Source organism: Diceros bicornis, chromosome 3 (assembly GCF_020826845.1).
Source record: "Diceros bicornis minor isolate mBicDic1 chromosome 3, mDicBic1.mat.cur, whole genome shotgun sequence".
NCBI classification, from domain to species: domain Eukaryota; kingdom Metazoa; phylum Chordata; class Mammalia; order Perissodactyla; family Rhinocerotidae; genus Diceros; species Diceros bicornis.
In genome coordinates, this window is record NC_080742.1 from 54,342,149 (window position 1) to 54,363,631 (window position 21,483).

General features: G+C 42.8%; 1 protein-coding gene across 2 annotated transcripts in view; it reads right to left on the reverse strand.

Moving 5' to 3' along the window:
- The window catches only part of SCRN1 (secernin 1), a 61,655-nt gene that overhangs the window by 20,632 nt on the left and 19,540 nt on the right, over positions 1 to 21,483 (reverse strand). For both annotated transcript variants that reach the window (XM_058527630.1, XM_058527636.1), the window contains exons 2-4: positions 19,919 to 20,078; positions 7,997 to 8,178; positions 763 to 965 (exon numbers count right to left, since the gene is read on the reverse strand). In XM_058527630.1, the coding sequence (XP_058383613.1) occupies positions 763 to 965; positions 7,997 to 8,178; positions 19,919 to 20,077 (544 nt within the window). In that variant the 5' untranslated portion in view covers position 20,078. The remainder of the gene's footprint in view (positions 1 to 762; positions 966 to 7,996; positions 8,179 to 19,918; positions 20,079 to 21,483) is intronic.

Below are 21,483 nucleotides of genomic sequence, written 5' to 3' on the forward strand. Positions count from 1 at the left end.
CTTAAAAGCCAATTGTTAGAATTGGCCAATTCTTAGAATTCCTTAGTCCTCCTGGAAGCTGTTTAACCCATTCTGGGATCCCATCCTGTCCAGAGTATGAGGGTGCTGAGGCGATGATACAAGACAGCCACTCCCATTCCTAATACTTCTTTCCCCAGAACTGTCTTAGAATAAGATGCTGCAGGGAGCGTACAGCAGCAATTTATTCGGCACTAATCCTTCTGGGTGGATTCCCTAGCCCTTTGCTCTTCTATGAACATTGTCTCACAGAGACATGGGCTTGTTGGCCCAGAGGCACTCAATGGTCCTCACACAGATCCAAATTTCTCTTTTAGAGGAACAGTCCAAGCACAAAGGGCTACAGGGCTGAGGTGACCCGAAGCAGCTCTTGTTATAGTAATTCGTTGACCTATCATGAACGGAACGGGTAAACCACCATTCCCTGGGCCAATTAATAGAGTAACAATTTGGATCATGGAATTGGTAAGAGTCTGAATTGGGTCCTGCCCAGAAAGCATACAAAAAATATGAAACGTTAGGAATGTGCTTCCCAAGTCTTGACATCCCTTTACTCCAGGTTCAGGAGACTTGAAATTCCTGAAGCAGAAGCCCAGAAATGAGAGGCATGCCAAAGCCTGAAGATCCAGCACAGAGAGGGTCTGCCGCAGCAGCGTGATTCCTCCAGTCTGCACTGCAGGTCCAGGCCACACCCATCTCAGCCGTTCCTGTCCTCAAAGCACTTCCCCATCCACATCCACTCACCTGTGATCTTCTCGGCAGCCCAGTACTTCCCTATGGTCTCAAGCACCCAGGCCTCCTCACGATCCACAATCAGATACGCACTTTGGAAGCTGTGGCAGGAGTCTGCATCTTCATAATAATTCCCACCTTGTCCGTGTTCTTCCAACAAGGCGACGATGACATCTAAGGCTTCTTTAGCTGTTGTCCCTCTTTCTAAACCAAGCCTGAAGTAAGGAAACCAGAAGTATACCTCAGTCATTTCATACAAGGTGATTATTACCTCAGTAATCAAAGAGTGGGACACGGTTGAGTTATGAAGCAAGCCAGCATGTGTAATATGTTAAATGTGCAGGCCAATACGCAAACAGATTAACAGCACCTTAACTCAGAATACAACTCTCACACATTCGGTTCAAAATCCTGGGGTCTTTTCTGTCTTCAGACATGCCCCTCCCACACAGACAGGAGAGTCGGGAACCCAGCAGCTTCTCTTCTTGAAAGGAAGCTCAGCCAGCTTTCTCTTTTCTAACTCTGCCTCCCATGGAGCTGGCCAGTTCAGCTCTAGCCCTTGGCACTACTCGCTTTCTGTGACTTGTTCTCCTTCCTGCCTGTAGCCTCCTGCCTCTGGCCAAAAGGAAGTCCCTGCCCAGTCCAGCCTTGATCTCTATTATTCCTCACCAGGTATTTTGGTCAGTAATAAAAGTGTTCCATAGCCAGCCATTGTCCTCGGTGCACATAACTTACTCAGAGATCTCAGGAGGAACGGGCGGCTGGCTAGGACATGATCAATCCTTTTTCTACATATTTCTCCTCCTGCCTATCCACCTATCTCTACTGGTGTGGCTTACAGCTCAGTTATATCAAAAAGTCCATATTTCTCTTGAAGTGAAAAAGCATCCTCCTCTGGGCCCTTCCAATCAATAGTCCTCTTAAAGAGGGCACGGATGCTGCCCTCTGTGTGACCCTGAGCAAGTTACATAAGATATTTGAACTTCAGTTTTATGTCTATAAAATAAGTACCTACATCATTGGGTTGCCGTGAGCATGGGTTTTATGAGATAAAGAACATGAACAGTACTTAGCACTAGTACCCAGGACCAGGTAAGTGACTAGTAGGTTTTGAAACGTAGCAGACCCTGTCAGAAAACGAATGACTCAGAGATAAAGGGACCTAGCTTCTAGTTCTCGTTCTGTTACCCACTAGCAGGATGATCTTAAGCAATGTAACTTTTCCAAACCTTGATTTTCTCATCTGTAAAGTGAAAACAGTACTATTTCCCTCTCAGGCTGACTGGAAAGAGGATGGCACTTGATATGTACTCAGTAAATGTCCATTCACTCATCTCCTCATTCCAATTATAATTCTGGTGGCAGGAACATAAGAGTCTTAGAACAGAGGCAATGGAGCCTGCTAAGATGGTAGCATAGATCAGTTATTGGTGAATTTTCAACTTGAGAAGCAATCGTTATTAAAATTCACCCAGCTTGATTCTTCCTGAAGGGACATTTCACTGTGCTGCCAGGGAGAAGAAAAGATAATAGAACTACATGCTATGGACTTATTCTTGTAATAGGCTTATTTTCTTAGATAATTATATATCAATTCATTTGGCATTTCTCGATTTAAGCTTATTTAGGAAGACTTGGTGACAAGGCAATGATTCATGAAGCTGAATCCTAAGATTAAAGAATAAACTCATTAGAAGATTGAATTAAGTAGACTTCTCTGTTGGTCGGTGCCATCTTCTCTAAAGAGGAGTAGCAGAGGCAAGGACTCATCTTATCTTGAGGACCCAGAGCAAAGAGGCATGCCATGACCCAGAGCTTGCACCCAGGAGGGCCCCCTTCCTTCTTCCCACAGGTCCCCAGTGGCCTCTGGTCACACTGCCTCATGTACCTTTCCCAGCAGAACCCTGTCCCCAGGGCCTGTGCAGGGCCCCAACTTGCCCATGCAAACATGTGCTAGGAGCATGTGAATACCTAACCAGGGGCAACAGCCCCCGCTCTGGAAGCTCTGACTTCTCTTTTGCAGTTTCTAACTCACTCTCCTGATGTTCTGTCTGCTTGCGTTCCACACTGAGACTCCCAATACTTGCACTTGCCCTCCCACACTGACTTTGGTGCCTCCTGTGCACAGTGTCTGCAGCAAGACCTCAGCACTCGTCCACAGAACAATTCTGATTTCACCCTCCTGCCCCTCATGCCAGGACCACGGGAAAGAGATAGGCCTTTGTCCACTTGACCATTCCCACCTGGACCCCCTGCCATGGGACGAGGACAGGACACACGCTCCACAGCACCAGGGCCATGAATGACAGCAGGGTTACACACTCTCCACCCGAGACTGAGAGGTGCAAATGCCCCAGGGCTATGGTGGTCCAGGGCCACAAGTCACACAACATCAAGAGGCCTATTTTAAAGCCTTTCACAATGGTCTCACCTCATAGATGGGGCAGATTCGTGTGATTCAAAATGAGAACAGCACCTTTCTGGGCCCAACACTAATTTCACTTTGCTTGCTACGCCTCATTATGGACATGACCAGGGCAGGAAAAGGAATGAAATTAACTGGGCTAAGGATAGAGTCTCACTCTGACATCTACCTTCAGTGCAATTCAAATCCTTCCAAAGTGTGTGCTTGGTCCAGGTTTTTCTGGGTCTTGGAGTTAGATGCTCCCAAGTTCAAATCCTTGTTTTACAGGAAATCTTTGGGAAAATCCCTATTTGGGGCCCATGACTTTCTCACAGGTATGTCAAGCTCACTGGGCCCATCCTTGATAGGTCAACGCATCTCACTAAGGAAGATGAGTAATGTCTGCATTTCCCCTGCTTAAAGCCCCTGTGTTTAGGAACTCGGCTTGCTCATCTTTTAGATATCTATACCTCCACGGACTATGGAAACCCCTGTCCCCTCGTATACAATTAAGGTAAAACTATGCTGTGACTAGATTTACCATGGATATATAATCACTGTCATGGGGAAAGTAATGAAAATAGTCACTACTCTTCCCCTTATAGGGCTGGACCTGGTGTTCCTATAGGGACGCAGATGCAAATAATCTTCCCCCGTCCCACAATCAAGGAGTCTGTAAGGTCCTTCTGGCTTCATGACCTTTTAGACATCAGAAGATTCCCAGTCTTCAGCCAGAGGGCTGGAAGCAGGAAGGAAATAAGGGGACGTTAAGGGCAGCATTGATTTGGGGGAAGGGTGTGTAAAACCTTTGACTAATCTCCATCTCTTGGTGTCCAGAGCTTCCTGTCTTATGGAGAGGAGAAGTAACCTGTGATCTAGTACAGAGAGGAGTGGCCTGCCTGAGGTTAGCAGGCCCCGGTACAGCTGGCTCTCTGCCACCTTCCAGCTCGGAAGCCTTGGGCAAGTCCCTTCACCTCCCTAAGTTCCAGTTTCCTCGTCCACCAAATGGAAGTGAACAGACCTACTTCACTGGGTTGTTGTCAGAGTTAAAAGAAATATTATATGCAAAGCACAGCACACAATGGTGTTCAGCAAATGGTAACTCTAATGACACAAGTTCTTCCCTCCTATGGACACTGACTGGGCCCCCTTTCAAGTCACCTGTGAGTCCTCACATTCACCAGCAACCTAAAGACAACCCTCAGACCTTTCTAAAGGACTCTCCAAGGACATCTGTGTTTATTTACATGCTGAGGGTCTGATGGTAAGTGTCCAGAATCATAAGATGCTCTGAAATATTGCGACTGACTGGGCTTTAGTGCCAAAGTTAAACACAAATGGGAGCAGCAAAAGTCAGTCTGTAGAAAGAAAAAAAAAGAAGAAGAAACCAGTTACACAAAGGGAAGAAGATGTGTGAAACACGGAAAGAAGGCAGTGCCGTGCTGGAGCCGGCCGACGCCAGCTCGGAGCAGATGGCTACATGTCAGGAATGTCAAGCCAGCTGCTGAACCACTGGTAGCTTGAAATCAGTCACTGTGGGAGTATTTACACCATGGAAATTGGAAAAGGCTACAAATCAGGGCTGCCCCCCCCACACACACACAAATCTGGTTATTAAACATTTACCAGCATACCACTGACAAATGAGTTCTAACAGCTTTCTAGTTCTCATCCATGTTGAGGCCCAGATGCATTATCATGAGAGACAGACCTTGGATTGTAAGATAACCCTGACCTCCAGAAAATAAATGCCCATTTTCTGTGCTAGCTCCAGTCAGCTACTTGTTACTTGGAACCAACCTCCAGAAATATGCAAAAATGTGTAAATGTGTTTATGTGCCTTTTCCGGGAAGAAAGGGACTAGTTGTCAGATTCTCACAGAGATCAGTGGGTCAAATGACAGACAAAGCTTGGCTTTCGGCATAAACATCACTGAAAATGAATTATTTTTAAAAAAACAGTATTGCCTAATGCTTGCATTCCCACAGCAAGCCCCTAAGAAACACAGACAAATTATACTTTTATGCTCAAGTCAGTACGTGTTAAATTGCTATTGACATTCACTTACATCTCTTTGAACTGAGGTTGATTTGATATGCTACTGGAAAGCACAAAGGATCAGAATCCATATGGGGGCAGCCACTGTATTTTTTGAATAATCAACCGCAGGTCGAGCAGGTACTTGAAATAGACTGTAAAATGCAAACAGCCTTGTCTCCTGGGAGCTGTCCAGAGCACAGAGTACAAGCAAGAACAGAGGAAGTAGTGGTCCCTCGGGCAGCAATATGTAGGGAAATACTGGGTCTAAATTCAGAGAACACAACTGACCGATTTAAAGTTTCCTCTAGAGCAGAAGTTCTCAACCTCTAGTGAGCATCAGAATCACCCAGAAGGTGTGTTCACAGATTGCTGGCCCCACTCCCAGAGTTTCTGATTCAGCAGGTCTGGGGTGGGGACCCAGAATTTACATTTCTAAGTTCCCATGTGATGCTGGGGCTGCTGCTTCACCAACCGCACTTTGAGAACCGCTGATCTAGAAGCTTGCCATTCAAACAGTGCTTTGTGGATCCACAGCATCAACATGGCCTGGGAGCTTCTTAGAAATTGATATAGGAGGCCTTCTGGCTCATGGGTCACTTTTAGGATTGGGCTGGTATGAAATGGCCCCTGAGTATCTGACTGTGCTTGGCTGAACGGATCATACCCTGGGTAATGCTCTCAGCCTACACTCATAAAGAGCTACTCAAGGTGCAGACACCTGCGGCAGGGGCCTCTTCACATCCCTTTTTATTGCAATAGCTGGACATGGCTAGCCAGGGGAGGAGTTAAAATTAAATGGCTAAGGGTAAACTCACCCTGTCATCTACTCCTGACATTTGTGACTGTCCCAAACCTCAGTGACTATCACAACCCCAATTATGTGCCAAGGATATCTTCTCTGTCTACATCCCTCAGCCTTGTAGATCCAGGTCAAATGCACCTCCTTCTCGAAGCATTCTCAAATGTGTGCGGTCCCTGATAACCTCTGAACATCCAGCTGTGTCTGCTGAGGGCTATACCCTGGAATTCTGTGCCATTCAAGTGGCAGAGGTAAATATCAGATTGCCTTGAGACACATCTCTCCTACTGTCATCTTAATTTGATCTTAAAATCTTACATTACTCAATTTTCTGTCTTCTCCCTATAACCAGACTAAACTCTCTCTGAAGCTTTTGAGCGTCTTCATGTGCCCAGAGTCTAGCACAAAGCAGAAATTCAGTAAACCCCTCTTGCTTTATAGGTTGATAATCTTGAAAAGATATTTCAGCAGCTTCGTAGAAAGAAAAAAACATTCTCTTCTGTCATCCCTTAGAAACCAACTGTTAAAATGGTGATCTTTGCCAGTTCTTTAAATCTCATACCACAAATATAATAACTCAAAATGTAAGGTCATAAAAGGGGCATGTTTTTCATTGTTAATTCTTCATTTTCAGAATTTCTATTAAGCATGGAGGTAAAAATACTGGGACAGCTGTCAAAACATAAGCTCAAAACTTGTTATTCTATACATTTAATTCTGTTAATCAAGAGAAAACTGATTGTAAATATGAGGCTTTTTCCTCCTCTTCCCCAGCTCAGGGAACCTGCTCCTTCTGAGTTTTTAAGAACCAGAAATAGTAAGGAAGGCATAAAGGCAATATGCTACCAAAAGGGTGTCGCTAACAGACCTGTTCATCGGTTGGCAGAAGTTACGGCGAGAGAGGTCTCTGTGTCAATGTGCAATCTCTCCCGACAAAACCTACAAAGTGTCAACACCTCCATTCCTTTTTGTAGGATGTTAGCTTTGGGAGGTTATTTGGAGGTCATCCCATCTAGGCCTCACATTGGACAAGTGAGGGAACTGTGGCCCAGAGAGGTGATGTAACTTGATGTATACACACTGAAAACCAAGGCTGCGGCTCCCAGCCTAATCTGCTTTCAGCTATGTCATGTTTCTATCGTATTTCCCTACTTCAGAAAAAAGAAAGCCATTTCCGAATGTTGTTTCATTCCAGCCCATCCTCTACTTCAGTCATTCATTCCAAACTCAGTCACTGATCCTCCATTATGTGCCAGGCACACAGTTCCTGGTGCCTGTGACACAGCAGTGAACAAGCAGGCACAGATCCCTGTCCATCCAGTTTACATGTCCGCTCCCTTCTCTTACACGGTGGCTGGAAGAGGAGCGAAAGGAAGAAACGACGACTGAGACATGGAGGGGAAAAGAGGAAGTGATCTCTGTTCTTTTTTCCTGTATATTTTATCTATTTTTTATATATTCTTTTTTTATATACTATTAGATAGATTTCAAAGACCATAAAATTTGCCCATTTAAAAACATAGTTCTGTAGTTTTTAGTATATCACAAAGTTGTGCAACTATCACCACAATCTAAGTTTAGAACATTTTCAACACCCCAAAAAGAAGCCCTGTAATCCATTAGGAATCCTTCCCCATTCCCCCACCCCAACCCCAGGCAACCACTAAACTACTTTCTGCTCCTATGGATTTGCCTATTCTGGATATTTCATATAAATGGAATCATACAATATGTGACCTTTTGTGTCTAACTTCTTTCACTTAGTATAATGTTTTCAAGATTCACCATGTTTTGTAGCATGTATCAGTACCTGACTACCTTTTATTGCTAAATAATCTTCCATTATAATCTATTCTTTTTTTCATCACCTCAAAGTTTACATAACACAGACACGTCTTCTTTGGGAGGATTCTGTTACAAAATATGAGGTTTTAAGGGAGATAAATCCTGTCCCCATCCCCCACGTGTTCTGGGCAGTTGTTTAAAGAATCACCGTCCAGTACCTGACCAGATCCATCCCCAGTAAGGCTTCTGTCTCAGCGGCTGGTTCTCGGGCATTGATGGCTTCGTTGGCTATGCACACTCCGTATTCATTGGCTCCCATTTCTGCCCCCCAAAGCCAGGCAGGTCTGCTTATCACAATGGCGTGTGTCCTGGGAACTTGGTCGATTGAAATATAAGTGCACTAAAAAATGAAGACAGGAAAGAAAGGGCCATCATCTGTCAGGTACCACTTAGTTTTCACCTTGGTACTTATACTGAACCCACATATCAGTTACAAACAGGACCAAAAAATAAAAGGCCTTGGGAACACCTAGACTTAAAAGACACCCCAAGTCTCAATGCAGCTCAAAGGTCTCCATAGTGAGTTTCAGTCTTGCCACTCACTCAGTTTTCAGTCTCTTTGGTTCAAGCCAATCTGTCCTTAATGCTTACATCTATAGTGGTCATCCTGAACTGGGTGTGCAGCCAGTCTCTGCCCTGAACATTCTGTGTCCAGTCATTTCAATAGGCACAGAGGGCTACCAACATGTCAAACAGACGTAGCTATTTATTCTAATTTGCAGAAATCCTTGTAGATCAGTGGTTTTCAAACTTTTTTAAAGTTATAGAGCTCTATCTATAAAAGAAACTTTACCTAGAAGCCTAACAGAGAAAGCAGATAAAAGGGAAGATGCTTTGTCTGAAGAAGGGAGGTCACCAAGCCTCCTGCAATGATTCCTGGGGCTCCCTGGAACACAGTTTGACAACGTACCTGATTGCTCTAGTGGTAGAAAAGAGAAAATGATAATACTTTACATTTAACAAATGCATTAAATGCATACTCTCTTATCCATTGTGCTTCCCCCTCTGTCCCATTTGATTCTCACACTAAGTCCATGAGGTGGACACACCAGGAAACAGTCCCAGAGCTCTAACTGCTGTCAGAACTACAGCTCACACCACTTACAGTTGCATGTCCTACCTTCTCTAGGCTGCTGTGTCTTTACCTGGAAAATGAGTGAGCTAATCTAGATCAAACTGTTTCTTTCCAAGTATTTTTAGCCTCAGAGCCCTTCCTTTCTACAAACTCTTACAGGGAAGCAGCAAGACAATAAAGCGTGTTGAAGCAAATGGAAGAAGAGGCGTGAGACCGGGGTTGGGTAACAGCCTTACCTGCTGGCTCTTCCTTTTCTCTCCCCACTCTGGGCCCATGGGAGGACTCCACTGGAGCTGCTGGAAAACCACTCACCTAGCTGATCCGTGAGGGGCCTCCCGGCTCTGACATTCTATGGGCCTACAACACTCTCTGGGCGGTGCATGCACTGTGGAATTCAGGGCTCTAAATTATACAGAGCTCTTTCGCTCTCAAGGGAGGATTTTATCAGCTGCAGCATCCATTTACATTTTAAATTGGGCAGCTGAAAGCATTGAATCAACTGCAGTCTTAGATGTTTTTTTGATTCAAGACCCAGTTATATCGACTGCATGCAGCCCGGAAAGTTATCCCACATCGATTTCCCATAATCTCTAACCCTCAGGTAAGAGCTAAAATGCATGTAGCATGCACTCACTGGTCAGCTGACATCCATATCTTCCCAATTCATATTAGGTATTGCTTTGCCCCGGGATAATGTTATTTCACCTGATAAATATTTGTAAACTGAAAGCTAATTAAATCCAGAGGTTGTCAAGAGACTCTTGAGTTTTTCACGGCAAACTGATAATAAAATATATGCTTGAAATGTTTTCCCTATTCAGTTCCCCAAAGTTATTTACTTTAAAAAATGATTATTTTAGAGCAAAAACCCTGCCAAAGCAGTGAACAATTAAACTATGGTCCTCTGTGCTCTTCTAAATGTAATTGAAATTTATATCTTAAAATTGTACTCTCTCATGTAAAAAGTAGTCTGGCATTGACCAACACTTTCCAAAACCCATGTACCCACTGAGCTCCAGTGACAAATTCTGTCTTGAAAAGAATGAGTAAATAGGGAAGGAACCGCAGATTCTTAAGCATAGATTTATCATAAAGTTGGGTTTTTTTAAGGCAGGATAAAAGTAAAAATAGGAAATGGGTTTACTTATTTGTTCTCAAATTCATTCGTACATATTCATTTCCACTTCACCAATTATTTATAGAGCAGCAACCACACACAAGGCATTTTGTGCTAAATACTGCTGGCAGATAAATCAATGAGGATGCCTAATTCCTGTCCTTTTGTTCGGGAAGGAAGGAGAAGGCATACACACAAATTACTAAGACCACCTGGCCATCTTAGTAAGTGTCACTGAGGCCTGTCAACCTAGTGGGCACTGCATCTTGCCCCCTCCTCCCACCTCACACTTCTGATCAACCCCATCCTGCTCTTTTTCTTTTTCCCGTTCCATTCCATTTATCTCCTTCCAAAATACTTTATAATTGACTTATGTACTGCTCTCTCCCCAACAAGAACATAAGCTCTGTGAGGGCAGGGAGATATTTTGGTTGTTTAGTTCACTCATATATCTCAAGTCTGGTACATACTAGGCATCAATAAACCTTTTTTTGGAATGAATTATTGGATGAATGAATGAATGAATGAATGAAAAACAAAGGTCAGAGGGAGCATCACAGAGGTTCAGAGGAAAAGAGGGAACACATGCAAGTGGCCAGAGGCTTTATCAAGTGGGTGACATTAGAGTTAATCTTGAAAAATGGGCCAGACATCAAGGTAAATTCCAGACAGAGGTGAGAGCCTGAGAACAGAGAGAGATGGGGATGTCGAAGGCGTGTTCATGGTCCAGGGAGGTCCCCCACTGTGCCACTTAGGGGGGCTACTGTAAAGGCACTGAGTCACACAACGGCTAGAGCTCAGTAAGGACTGACTGATGAAAATATTGAACAGTGAATCAAAAAGACCATGTGGTCTTTGTGGGAGTTCAAAATATACGCAGCCAACCTGACACTTTTCAGGCCAAATTCAGAATGAGGAGGAAGGAAGGAGATCCCCAAGGAGCCAGATGGGCCAAATCAGCCCCTCCTAAGCACCACGCTTTGAGGCACCAGATCCCCCTCATGTGTTACAGAGCAGGGGTGGGGGATATGGGTGTGTGTGCACCCAAGCCCTAGTGACCTGTAACCCATGCTCCCTAGGGCATCTTTGTCATGGACCACAGAACCCTGGGCCTAACAAGGGTCCTTCTGTGGCTACAATTCACACACTCTCCATTGTGTTTGAAATCTGACCCATCTGAGTTTGGGAGCAAACGTCACAAATAAGGATCATGCACACAAGATGTAATTAGCTAAACTTTATAAAGTCAGCTATCTGGAACATGAACTCCACAGGCAGTCATTTTTTTTCTAAATAAAATTCACCAGACTGCACAACTGCCACGTTATTAATGAGGCAGCAAATAAGTGGGATTTAAGGGAACAGAGAAGGTTTCAACAGAAAAAAAAAATCCACAAGCACCTGAAATCTTTCAGCCCGGCAAAACAATTTAGTTGCCCAAGTCAAAATTCCTAGCCAAATTTCATTAGAAAAGAAGAAGGGAAAAGAAAATGTTCACCACTTAAAAGATCAATCTTTACACGAATGACTCTGGCTTCAGCTTTGGTTATTAAGCTGTTAAAGTGGGCTGCAGAAAAAGAGGAGCAGATTGTCTTGCTGCCCCCACAGCTACTCCCACCCAGCCTTGAGTAAAACAAATCTGTCAGCTAGTGTGACTTCTGGGTGCAGAGGCCGCATAACAATATAAGAACGCCCAGGGTGAGGAGCATGTGCCCAGGGTGGGGCACACTTCTAAATGCAGGCACCGCCTCGTGCTAACCGTGCAGGTTTTAAAGGTATTGCCAAATTGAGCTTGTCCCTCTCTCAGGTAGCTCCTGGGGACACAGGCCAGGTTGGAGGATGGAAAGATAAATCTTGACAAGGCCCTAGAGACAAAGACAAAAGACAACTCTTCTGCAGAGCAAGCCTTTTATTATTTTGCGTGACTGTGTCAAAAATAAAAAAGCAAAATCAGCTTCATGCTGTCGCCTACCCCTTGCACATTCCAGCACACACTATTTCTGGATATCACCCAGTGAAAGGGGGAATAGAGACACTCACACAATAGATGTTTCAAGTCATGAAACGCAGCCATTGTGTCTTTCCTACTGTACTCAGATGGCGAACACAACCCTGGCACCACCAGCGAAAATCACTGTGAAATGAGTTGATGAGTCAGCCAGACTTCGGAGGGTGGGAGAAAAAGGTGGGGAAAACGGGATGCTTTAGAGAAATATTTTTAGTTTTAGGAAATTTGCAACTCTAAAGCAGCATTGCTAGTTATCACTGAGGTTTTTTTGTTTTGTTTGTTTGTTAATTTTTTTTTTTGCTGAGGAAGATTCACCCTGAGCTAACATCTGTGCCAATCTTCCTTTTTTTTTTTTTGGCTTGAGGAAGATTGTCCCTGAGCTAACATCTGTGCCAATCTTCCTCTATTCTGTACGTGGGATGCCACCACAGCATGGCTGCCAATGAGTGGTGTAGGTCCGCGTCCAGGATCTAAACTTGCAAACTCAGGCCACCGAAGTGGAACGCGCTGAACCCAACCACGACGCCACGGGGCCGGCCCCTGTTTGTTAAATTTTTATCCCAGCGTCTTGCCTGCTACTTGACTTGTTTTTGAAAATGTGCCCTTAAGGTTCATATGAGTCTAAATAAAGACAAAAGAAGATGTCAGCCATATTTTAGAAGAGCTGCTTTTTCCTTCCCTGAAGCTGTAAGATCTTTGAGGATGGGCAGTGCAAAGGCCAGAGGTCAGAAATAGGCTTGGGAAAGGGGACATGATGGAAGGAAGGCCCCACTAAGCCACTCTCCCATGGGGCAAGGGAGATGCTTCTGACTCCACCCAAGCCTGGGGACTCCTGCTCCTGGGGCTGAAGAGGAGAAAATAGAAAGACAGGAAGAACGACACACAGTGGCCATGGAGCTTTGCTCAGCTCTCTCTGGTTCCAGAATGACTTGTGCTTTCCTACTGTAAGAGATAATCTTCAGAATTAAAATTCAGACCTCCCCCCCTTACCCACACATGCCCCACACACCATGAATATAGCTGCCATCCAGACAATTTTACTAGCAATGCTACCAGCTATCATTAATTGGTCATTTTCTATTCTTCTTGCAAATATTTCCACTGGGAAGTAAAGGGAAATGATCCTCCAAAAACCTGCCCTGAATCGTGAACCTCGCTAAGGATACTGCTCCCATACAGAACTTCATGTAGTGGAAAATAGAACCAAATTAAAACTAACTTTCAAAAAAAAGGAAACCATGAAGACTTTAAACCTTAAAGGAGGGAAAAAATGGGGATGAGATTTATTGTATAATAATAAGGGACTCTTTCAAAAAACATTATGTGTCAAACCTGACTTGGCTATTAAGAGTTCTGTTTCCACAAACTGTGGTATTTTCTTGGGCAACAAGTATAAATAATATAAACTTTAGTTGAAATTCATTGTTTTTCTGGAGTAGGATTCTAACGTTGGATCCATTTTTTCCCAAATAGAAGTTTCAACCATATTAAGAATAGATCTGTACCCATCCACGGTCACACATACACACACACGCACACACATATGCACGCACGCATATACAGAACATCATAATCCAGGAAATTATTCATCTGCTTTCTCAACACCCCTACCCAAAGGGAAGAGTAGGGCTTGAGGTAAAGTTGAGATGGGTTCTGTGATGCACAGTGGTACAGCATCCTCAGAGAGGACAGAGGGGCTTTCACAAATGGATACATATTTATCCACCCTACTCTGCAACCAAAAGAGGAGTTGTTAAAAACCCAGTATCCACAGAAGAAAGACTAAAGAATATAAGATAAAATGTTCCAATCTGCCAACTGACCAGTGGAACAAAAGCGTGCGGTGTAATTTTAGAAACTGAGGGACTCTGTGATGGTGGGCCCTATTTCTTATTCTTCCAGCCTCAAGCAAAGTGAACTTGACATACAGTAGATGACAGATGGACAGGCAGATTGATGGATAGACTGAAGAAGGGATGAAGGGTGGGGAACACCCTGGAAGGGTGGGGACACACTGGAAGGAAAGACCGCCTGGAAGGACGGACCAGCTGGAAGGGTGGGTGGGTGGGTGGATGAGTAATCAGGTTGACTTTTTGCACACGGTTATTCTCGGAAAATGAGTTCCTGGGACCTCAACACTCGCATATGAGATTTCTAGGGAAACTGCAGAATGTGTATGTTTAAAATGTCATGAAATGGCTGAGGAATGTCATGAAATGGCTGAGGGTTTTTATGGGAAGTTCTCACTCTTCATAGTTAAAAAAAATAATTTCTGTATGCTAATTAGTGCTTTTATGAAACTTACATGATAGTTATTGTGGCTTATAGGCCCAAATAAAGAAAAGAACCATCATTCTGTACTTGGGACAAGACCAGGGGATGGAGACAGGTGTTGCTGTAAGGGAATTAAAGGGGGAAGAGGAAGTTGGAAAAGCAGATTCAGAATCATGTAGTAAAGACAGGAGTTTGGGAACTGAGACCTGGAGTCACAGAATCTCTCAATACTAGTCTATTCTTTTTTTAAAAAAAGAAAAAATATCTCTCTGCACAATGTTCTCCTTAGAGTTTATGAAATGCTTTCACATGTCAGCACACGTGTGCTTCACAAAAACCCCGTAAGGCAGACAAAGCAAATGTTATGATCTCCATCTGGCACATGAGGAAACTGAGTCTCAAAGAGGCTCAAAGGCCTAAGATGCAGTAAACAGAGAAAGCAGGACTAGAAACCAGGACCCTGCCTCCCAGGCCAGAACTCATCCCCCTACTTTCAGCTGACTGTAAATTTCAATTGATTTATAATGGCAGAACATGCACAAAATACTACATGTTCATAGAAGAGTGGCAGGCTAGAGGGGGGTGGGGATATTGGTGCTGGGGCCTTGAAGGATGCATAGGAGTCTACCAAGTAGATGACAGGAGGGGAGAAGAAGGACATTCTCAACAAAGGATAGAAAGAGCAAAAACACAGAGAAATGTAAGCATGTTGTTTGTTCAAGAAATGACGAGCAGCTGAATGTAGCTGGGGCCTACAGTGTAAGCTGGGAGAGGGAAACTAAGAATGAGGATAGAAAAGTAAGCAGGAAATTGTACAACCTTTATGGAGGTCAATTATTACAAAACCTTTACCCTATGACCCAGTGATCCAGCATCTGGAAGGAGATCCAATGGCTATACCTGCACATGTACAGAAGGCCAATGTTCTTCATGGCTGTACTTTCTAGACTAGCCAACAGTCTAAACGTCTACCAATAGAGAACTGATTAAATAAATTATGGAATATCTCCACAATGGACTACTAACAGCTGTAAAAAAAAAAAGAAAAAAGATAATCTCTATGTATAGATATGGAAAACTCTTTAGAAAATGTCATTAAACAAAAAAACCAAATTGTAGACCTTTTCTGTAAGTTTGAAATTATATATTTAAAACATCAAATTTCAGAATAGTGTATATAATGTGCTACTTTCATATTTATTGCATTTAGAGAAAGAAAAGAAAGGCTAAGTATTTGTATTTATTTGCATTTGTATAAAACATTCACAGGGTGTGCAAGAAATTAATAGAAAGGGTTATGTAAGATGGGAATTGGAGTAGATAGGAATAAGGGGCGAGTAAGATTTCTCACTGTCAATCTTTTTAATATTACTTAATCTTTGAACCACATCAATATATTACCTATCCAAAATGTAAAATTACATTAAAAGGTATATTTACCCAAATGAGTTGAAAATTTATGTCCATACAAAAGCCTGTACACAAATGTTTATAGCAACTTTATTCCTAATTGCCAAACCTTGGATGCAACCAAGATGCCCTTCAAGGGGTGAATGGAAAAATCAGCTGTGGTACATCCACACAATGGAATATTACTCAGTGCTTAAAAGAAATGAGCTATTGAGCCCTGAAAAGACATGGATAAACCTTAAATGCATATTACTAAGTGAAAGAAGGCAATCTGAAAAGGCTACGTACAGTATGATTCCAACTATATGGCATTCTAGAAAAGGCAAAACTATGGAGACAGGAAAGACCAGTGGTTGCCAGTGGTTGGAGGAAGGGATAGATGAATAGGTGAGCACAGAGGATTTTCAGGGCAGTAAAACTACGCTATATGTGGATACTTGTCCTTACATATTTGCCAAAACCCACAGAATATACAATACAAAGAGTGAATCCTAATGTAAACTGCGGACTTTAGTTGATAATAAGGTATCAACACTGGCTCGTGAATTCTAACAAGTGTACCACACTAATGCAAGACATTAATAATAAGGAAAACTGGGAGGTGGGGGACGCGGGGGTGGTGAAGGGTTCTACGGAAACTCTGTACTTTCCGTTCATTTTTCTGTAAACCTAAAACTGCTCTAACAAAATTAAGACTATTAATTTGAAAGAAAGAAAAGAAAGGAAAAGCGAGCAGGGTGCCAGTCAGGAAGAGTTATGAATGGCATACAAATCAGCCTGGACTCTCGTCCTATAAACACAACCAAAGATTTTTAAACAAGGCAGTGACAGAGCTGTGTTCTGGGAAGAAAATTCTGGTGACTCTGCAGAAAGAAGAATTCAGGAGAAAGAGACCCGGCACCAATAAGCAGATGATAGCAGAAGGGAGACGAGGCAGTGGGGAGGAGATGGGGACACGGAAGAGGAAGCAAAAGACTTAGTGACAGCTGTCCCCATGCATCCAGGGATGAGTAGGGAAATGAGGGTCAGCATTTCCCTCTGGTTTCTAGATTAAACTATGTGGTAAACGATTGTGCTGTTAGAGGAAAAGGAACAAATGAGATGAGGAAAATGAATCTGGTTTTTGACCTGTGGTTATTGTACCTGCAGAATATGGATGTGGAAACGTGCAGAGGCAGCTCAAAACACAGGAATGCAATCCAGAAAAGAGGTCAGGGCTGCCTGAAAGATTAATTCTGGCATGTACCAAGCTGCACTTATTTATGCAAGGGGACATAATTTAACCTACAGTGTATTTGAGTATTAATATACGATAGATAATTAGTGAAAGGAACCTAGTCTATTTCCTAAAATGATTATAACCATGAGAGTAAAATATTGAGTTATGTAGCCTCTGCCCCTCAAAAGGAAACAAATTTTTCAAAATATTTACTTCAGACATATTTATAAATGGCTTTTGTGTGATGTTGTAGTCACTGTGGCTACTAACAAATGACCCCAAAATTTAGTGGTGTAAACAACCATTTACTATGCTCATGAGTTCAATGGGCCAGGCATTTGTACAGGGCACAGCGGGGATGGTGTGTCTCTACTCCACAGTGTCTGAGGCCTGAAATCAGTCATTCACTCATGTCACTCACTCACTGGTTGCCGGCTGGGGGACCTCGGTTATTCTCCACGTGGGCCCCACCCCATGGCCTCTGTATGTGGGCTAATTTGGGTTCATCCCAGCATGGTGCCTGGGTTCTTAGGGCTAAAGTCCCAAAAGAGAAAGAGACAAGTGGAAGCTGAATCCGTTTATGACCCAGCCCTGGAGGTCACAGAGCATCACTTCCACCATGCTCCACTGGTCAGTGCCATCACAAGCCCTCACCAAGATGCATGGCAGGGAGGGAGGGCGTAAATCCACCCCTCCATGGAGGAGTGTCCATCACATTGTAAGACATGCATGGGGGATGGAATGTGGTGCAGTCATCTTTGGGAAATTAAACCCACCCACATGAAAATCAAAGTATTATTTCAGTTTGTACAACTCTCTGGGAAAAAAGAAACATTTGGGGAAGACAGACAGAGAAGGTCAGTAACAACTCCAACCAGCAAACTTCATCCACACCGAGTCCACTCTGTTCCAGGAACAGAGAGAAACATTCAGATCCAAGTAACACGAACATTCAAACATTAATGAATATCCATTTAAAACCTAGCATGATCACCAGAGAACCTAGCACTCTTCTTTGTCTACATGAAAGCAAAGTCCCACTGAAGTTTAGGGGCTCGGACCAAGTTAGTGGCACAACATGAGAGGCAAGTGGTTCTGGTGACAGTTCTGTGGGAGACAGTCTTCCACCACTCCATCCACAGACAGCCCACGCCAAGTCATGCTCAGCACTGCCTGTTCATTTCAACGCCTCTGTTAAATTCATCTAACATCTAGCAGCTCCTTATGGAGTTCTGTTGCTCTTTGGTGCTGATTAGTGCTTTTAAAGGACTGAAACAGATAAAGATTTAGATAAGAATATAAAATACACATGGATGAATAACCATTTAAAACCTAGCATAAATATCAGAAAAATCAGCTTATTTTGTAAAGCATAGAACACCGAAGAGTAGAGGTTATGTTAGTGAAAAGAGCTAGTTAATTTACCAGCCCTCAATTTTTTTCTCCAAATTCTTCATCCTTTAACAAACAACTACCATTTAAACACACACACAACACACACACACACACACAAATAAATATACCATAACCAAGAAGTTTATTCCATGAATGCAAAGATGGTTCAATTTATCACATAAATAAAAGAAAAAATCAGGTGATTACCTCCATAATCACTGAAAAGACCTTTAACAAAATTTAACACCTATCCTGAGGGTTTTTTTTTTTTAAAGCACTCAAAATAGGAATTGATGTATACTTTTTAACATGAAAAAACCACATAAATCTCAGTCCCAAAGCCAGCATCTTACTTAAGGGGAAGCACTAGAGGCTGCCTCACTCAGGTTAGAAGCAAAGGCAAAGATACCCACTATCTCCACTACTATTAACATTGAATCCAAGCTATAAGCCAATCAGACAAGAAAATAATTAGACATATAAGAACAATCAAACTATCTCTATTTGCAGGAATTATAACAATATGCCTAGAAAACCCAAGAGAATCAATGATAAAAACTGACAGGAAATAAAAAAATTTAGTAAACCAGCAGAATGTAAAATTAACATAAAATAGCCACCATGAAAGTCTGATAACACACTTCAGGAATATGGAGAAACAGGCATTGTCATACACTGACCATGGGAATACAAAATGGTACACTACCCACGGAAGGAAATTTGACAATATTCTAACAAAATTACATACTTATTTACCCTGTGACCCAGAAATCCCATTTCTAGGGACCTATCCCAAAGAAATACTGACAAAAACAGTTTTTCTAAGTACTCAAAATAGGAATTGATGGATAATTTTTTAACATGATAAAAATATACAAACCAAAAACCAGATACTATGACAGATGCACAAGGCTATCATTCACTTCAGCACTATGTGCAATAGCAAAAGAGTGGAAAACAACCCAAATGTCCAGCAATACGGGCCTGATTAAACTATGATACATCCACAGAAGAAATACTATGCAGCTCTAAATAAGGAATGGAGAATCTCTCTATACCAAATGAAGTGATCTCCAAGATATGGGTTTAGTAGAAAAAAGCAAAGTGGAGAAAAGTGTATACGGCATGCCACCATTCATCTAAGAAAGGAGGAAAGGGACTGGGATGAATATGCATATGCATGTGTGTGTGAGTAGTTTATTACATATATATGTAATTTTTTTAAATGGAAGGATAAACCAAACTTCCAAAACACAGTTACCTATAGGAGAAAAAGGAAATAGGGTAAATGAGACAAAGATAGAAGTTAGACTTCTACGAATATACCTGATTTTGTAGATTTGACTTTGGAACCACGGAAATATTTTACTTAATTATAAAACAAGGGCCATAGCAAAGAACATAGAATTCTGCATGTGATCCTGTTTTTAAGGCTATGAACAAACCTGAATGGAAACAGGAATCAACAGAACCAACATGATAGTTCCGACTAGTGAGCAGACGTCCATGAAAGAAGTTAAGATGGGCTGGGCAAAGCCAGAGACAGAGAATAAGTGCTGAGAGACTGTAACGCACGACTTACCTCAACCTTGCTCTCGGGGTCATGATCGGCAGCCGAGAAATACACAACCTCTTGTACTTCATCCCTGGGTCTAGCTGAATTTTTCCCAAATACCACCAGACCATCCTTAGCACGTGGTGGGAAGGCCACAAAACAGTAACTTGGAGGAGCTACAGCCATCCTGAAAAGAGAGAGAATGCCAGAGACAGAATGGGAGCAGGCCTAACGTGAAACATTCCAACAGTGAGTTCCTCAAACATATTTCAGCAGCTAAAATAGTTTTAGTATTGAGCTGTGTGCAGCTAGCTCATTAAGAGATCCCAGCTGGCAAATGAAGGTGGGGCGCCTGGAGTAGAATTACAGAGCCACCGGGACCAGATACTGTTTAGTAGTCTGTGGGATTAAACGAGCTCAGAATTGCAACAAACTGCAGTGGCAGCCAAAAGTGCAATGATGTAGGAGAAAGGAAAGGAGGTTATTGTTCCAGGCAGAAAACGCACACACACTGCAATCTGTCACAATAATACAAAAATAAATAAATATACCTGTAACAGTGCACTACAGAAGTGCCTTGGATCTAGAGATGCATGGATGCCACCTAATAGATTTTGGGGTGATGATGGGGAAATGGGTCTAGAGATAAACTGAAAGATACTCTTCCTTTTTTATATATTTTTACTCTACCTCAATGATGTAACACTCAAGCACCTCTTGGTTTTCCTCCCACCTCTCCAGCTGCTCCTGGGCTACCTTGTTCTTTTCTACCTGACCCTGGAGCATCCTCATTGCTTGATCCTTCTTTCCTCATTTAATGCTCTCTTCTCTCTGGGAAAACTCATTCACGCCCATTGGTCACTTATATGCCAAGGACCTACATATTTAATTCCAGCTCAGTTCTCTCCTGAGCTCCCAATCCATAGATCCAACTGTCTACCTGATATCCAAAGCTGATTTCATCATCTTCTTCCCCAAACTGGGTCCCTTTCCAAGATTCCCTATCTCATTGGCCAGCTCCACTATTCTTCATCCCACTGGAGCATCCAGAACTCAGGAACTATCCCTACCATCTGCTTCTCCATTACCTAACATACCACCAAATTCCACTGTAGATCTGATCTCCAAAATCTCTATGGAAACTATCCGCTTCTCTCCATCTTCACTACCACCACCCTGTCCCAAGTCACCATCATCTTTAGCCTGGATCACTGCAGTAGCCTTCTAAAGGGTTACTCCATAATCACTATTATTCCCCCTCCAAAATAGTCTCCACATTGAAGCCAAAGTGATCTTTCTTAAAGGAAGATTTGATCATGTCAATCATGTCATCTCTGCTTAAAATCCTTCAGAGGTTTTGCATGGCTCTTGGAATAAAGATCAAAATCTGATCAAGCTCATGCCCCTTCCACAGCCTCATCTCACTCCACTCACTCCTCCACTCCCTCAACTCCAGCACACAGGCCTTTTTCTAATTCCTCCAATACTCCTAGGGCCTTTGCACATGCTGTATCCTGTTTTCTGAGCACTCCTTTCCCTGTTCCCTACACCAAAACCATTTGCCTAGTTAACTTCTGCTCCTTCCCAAACCA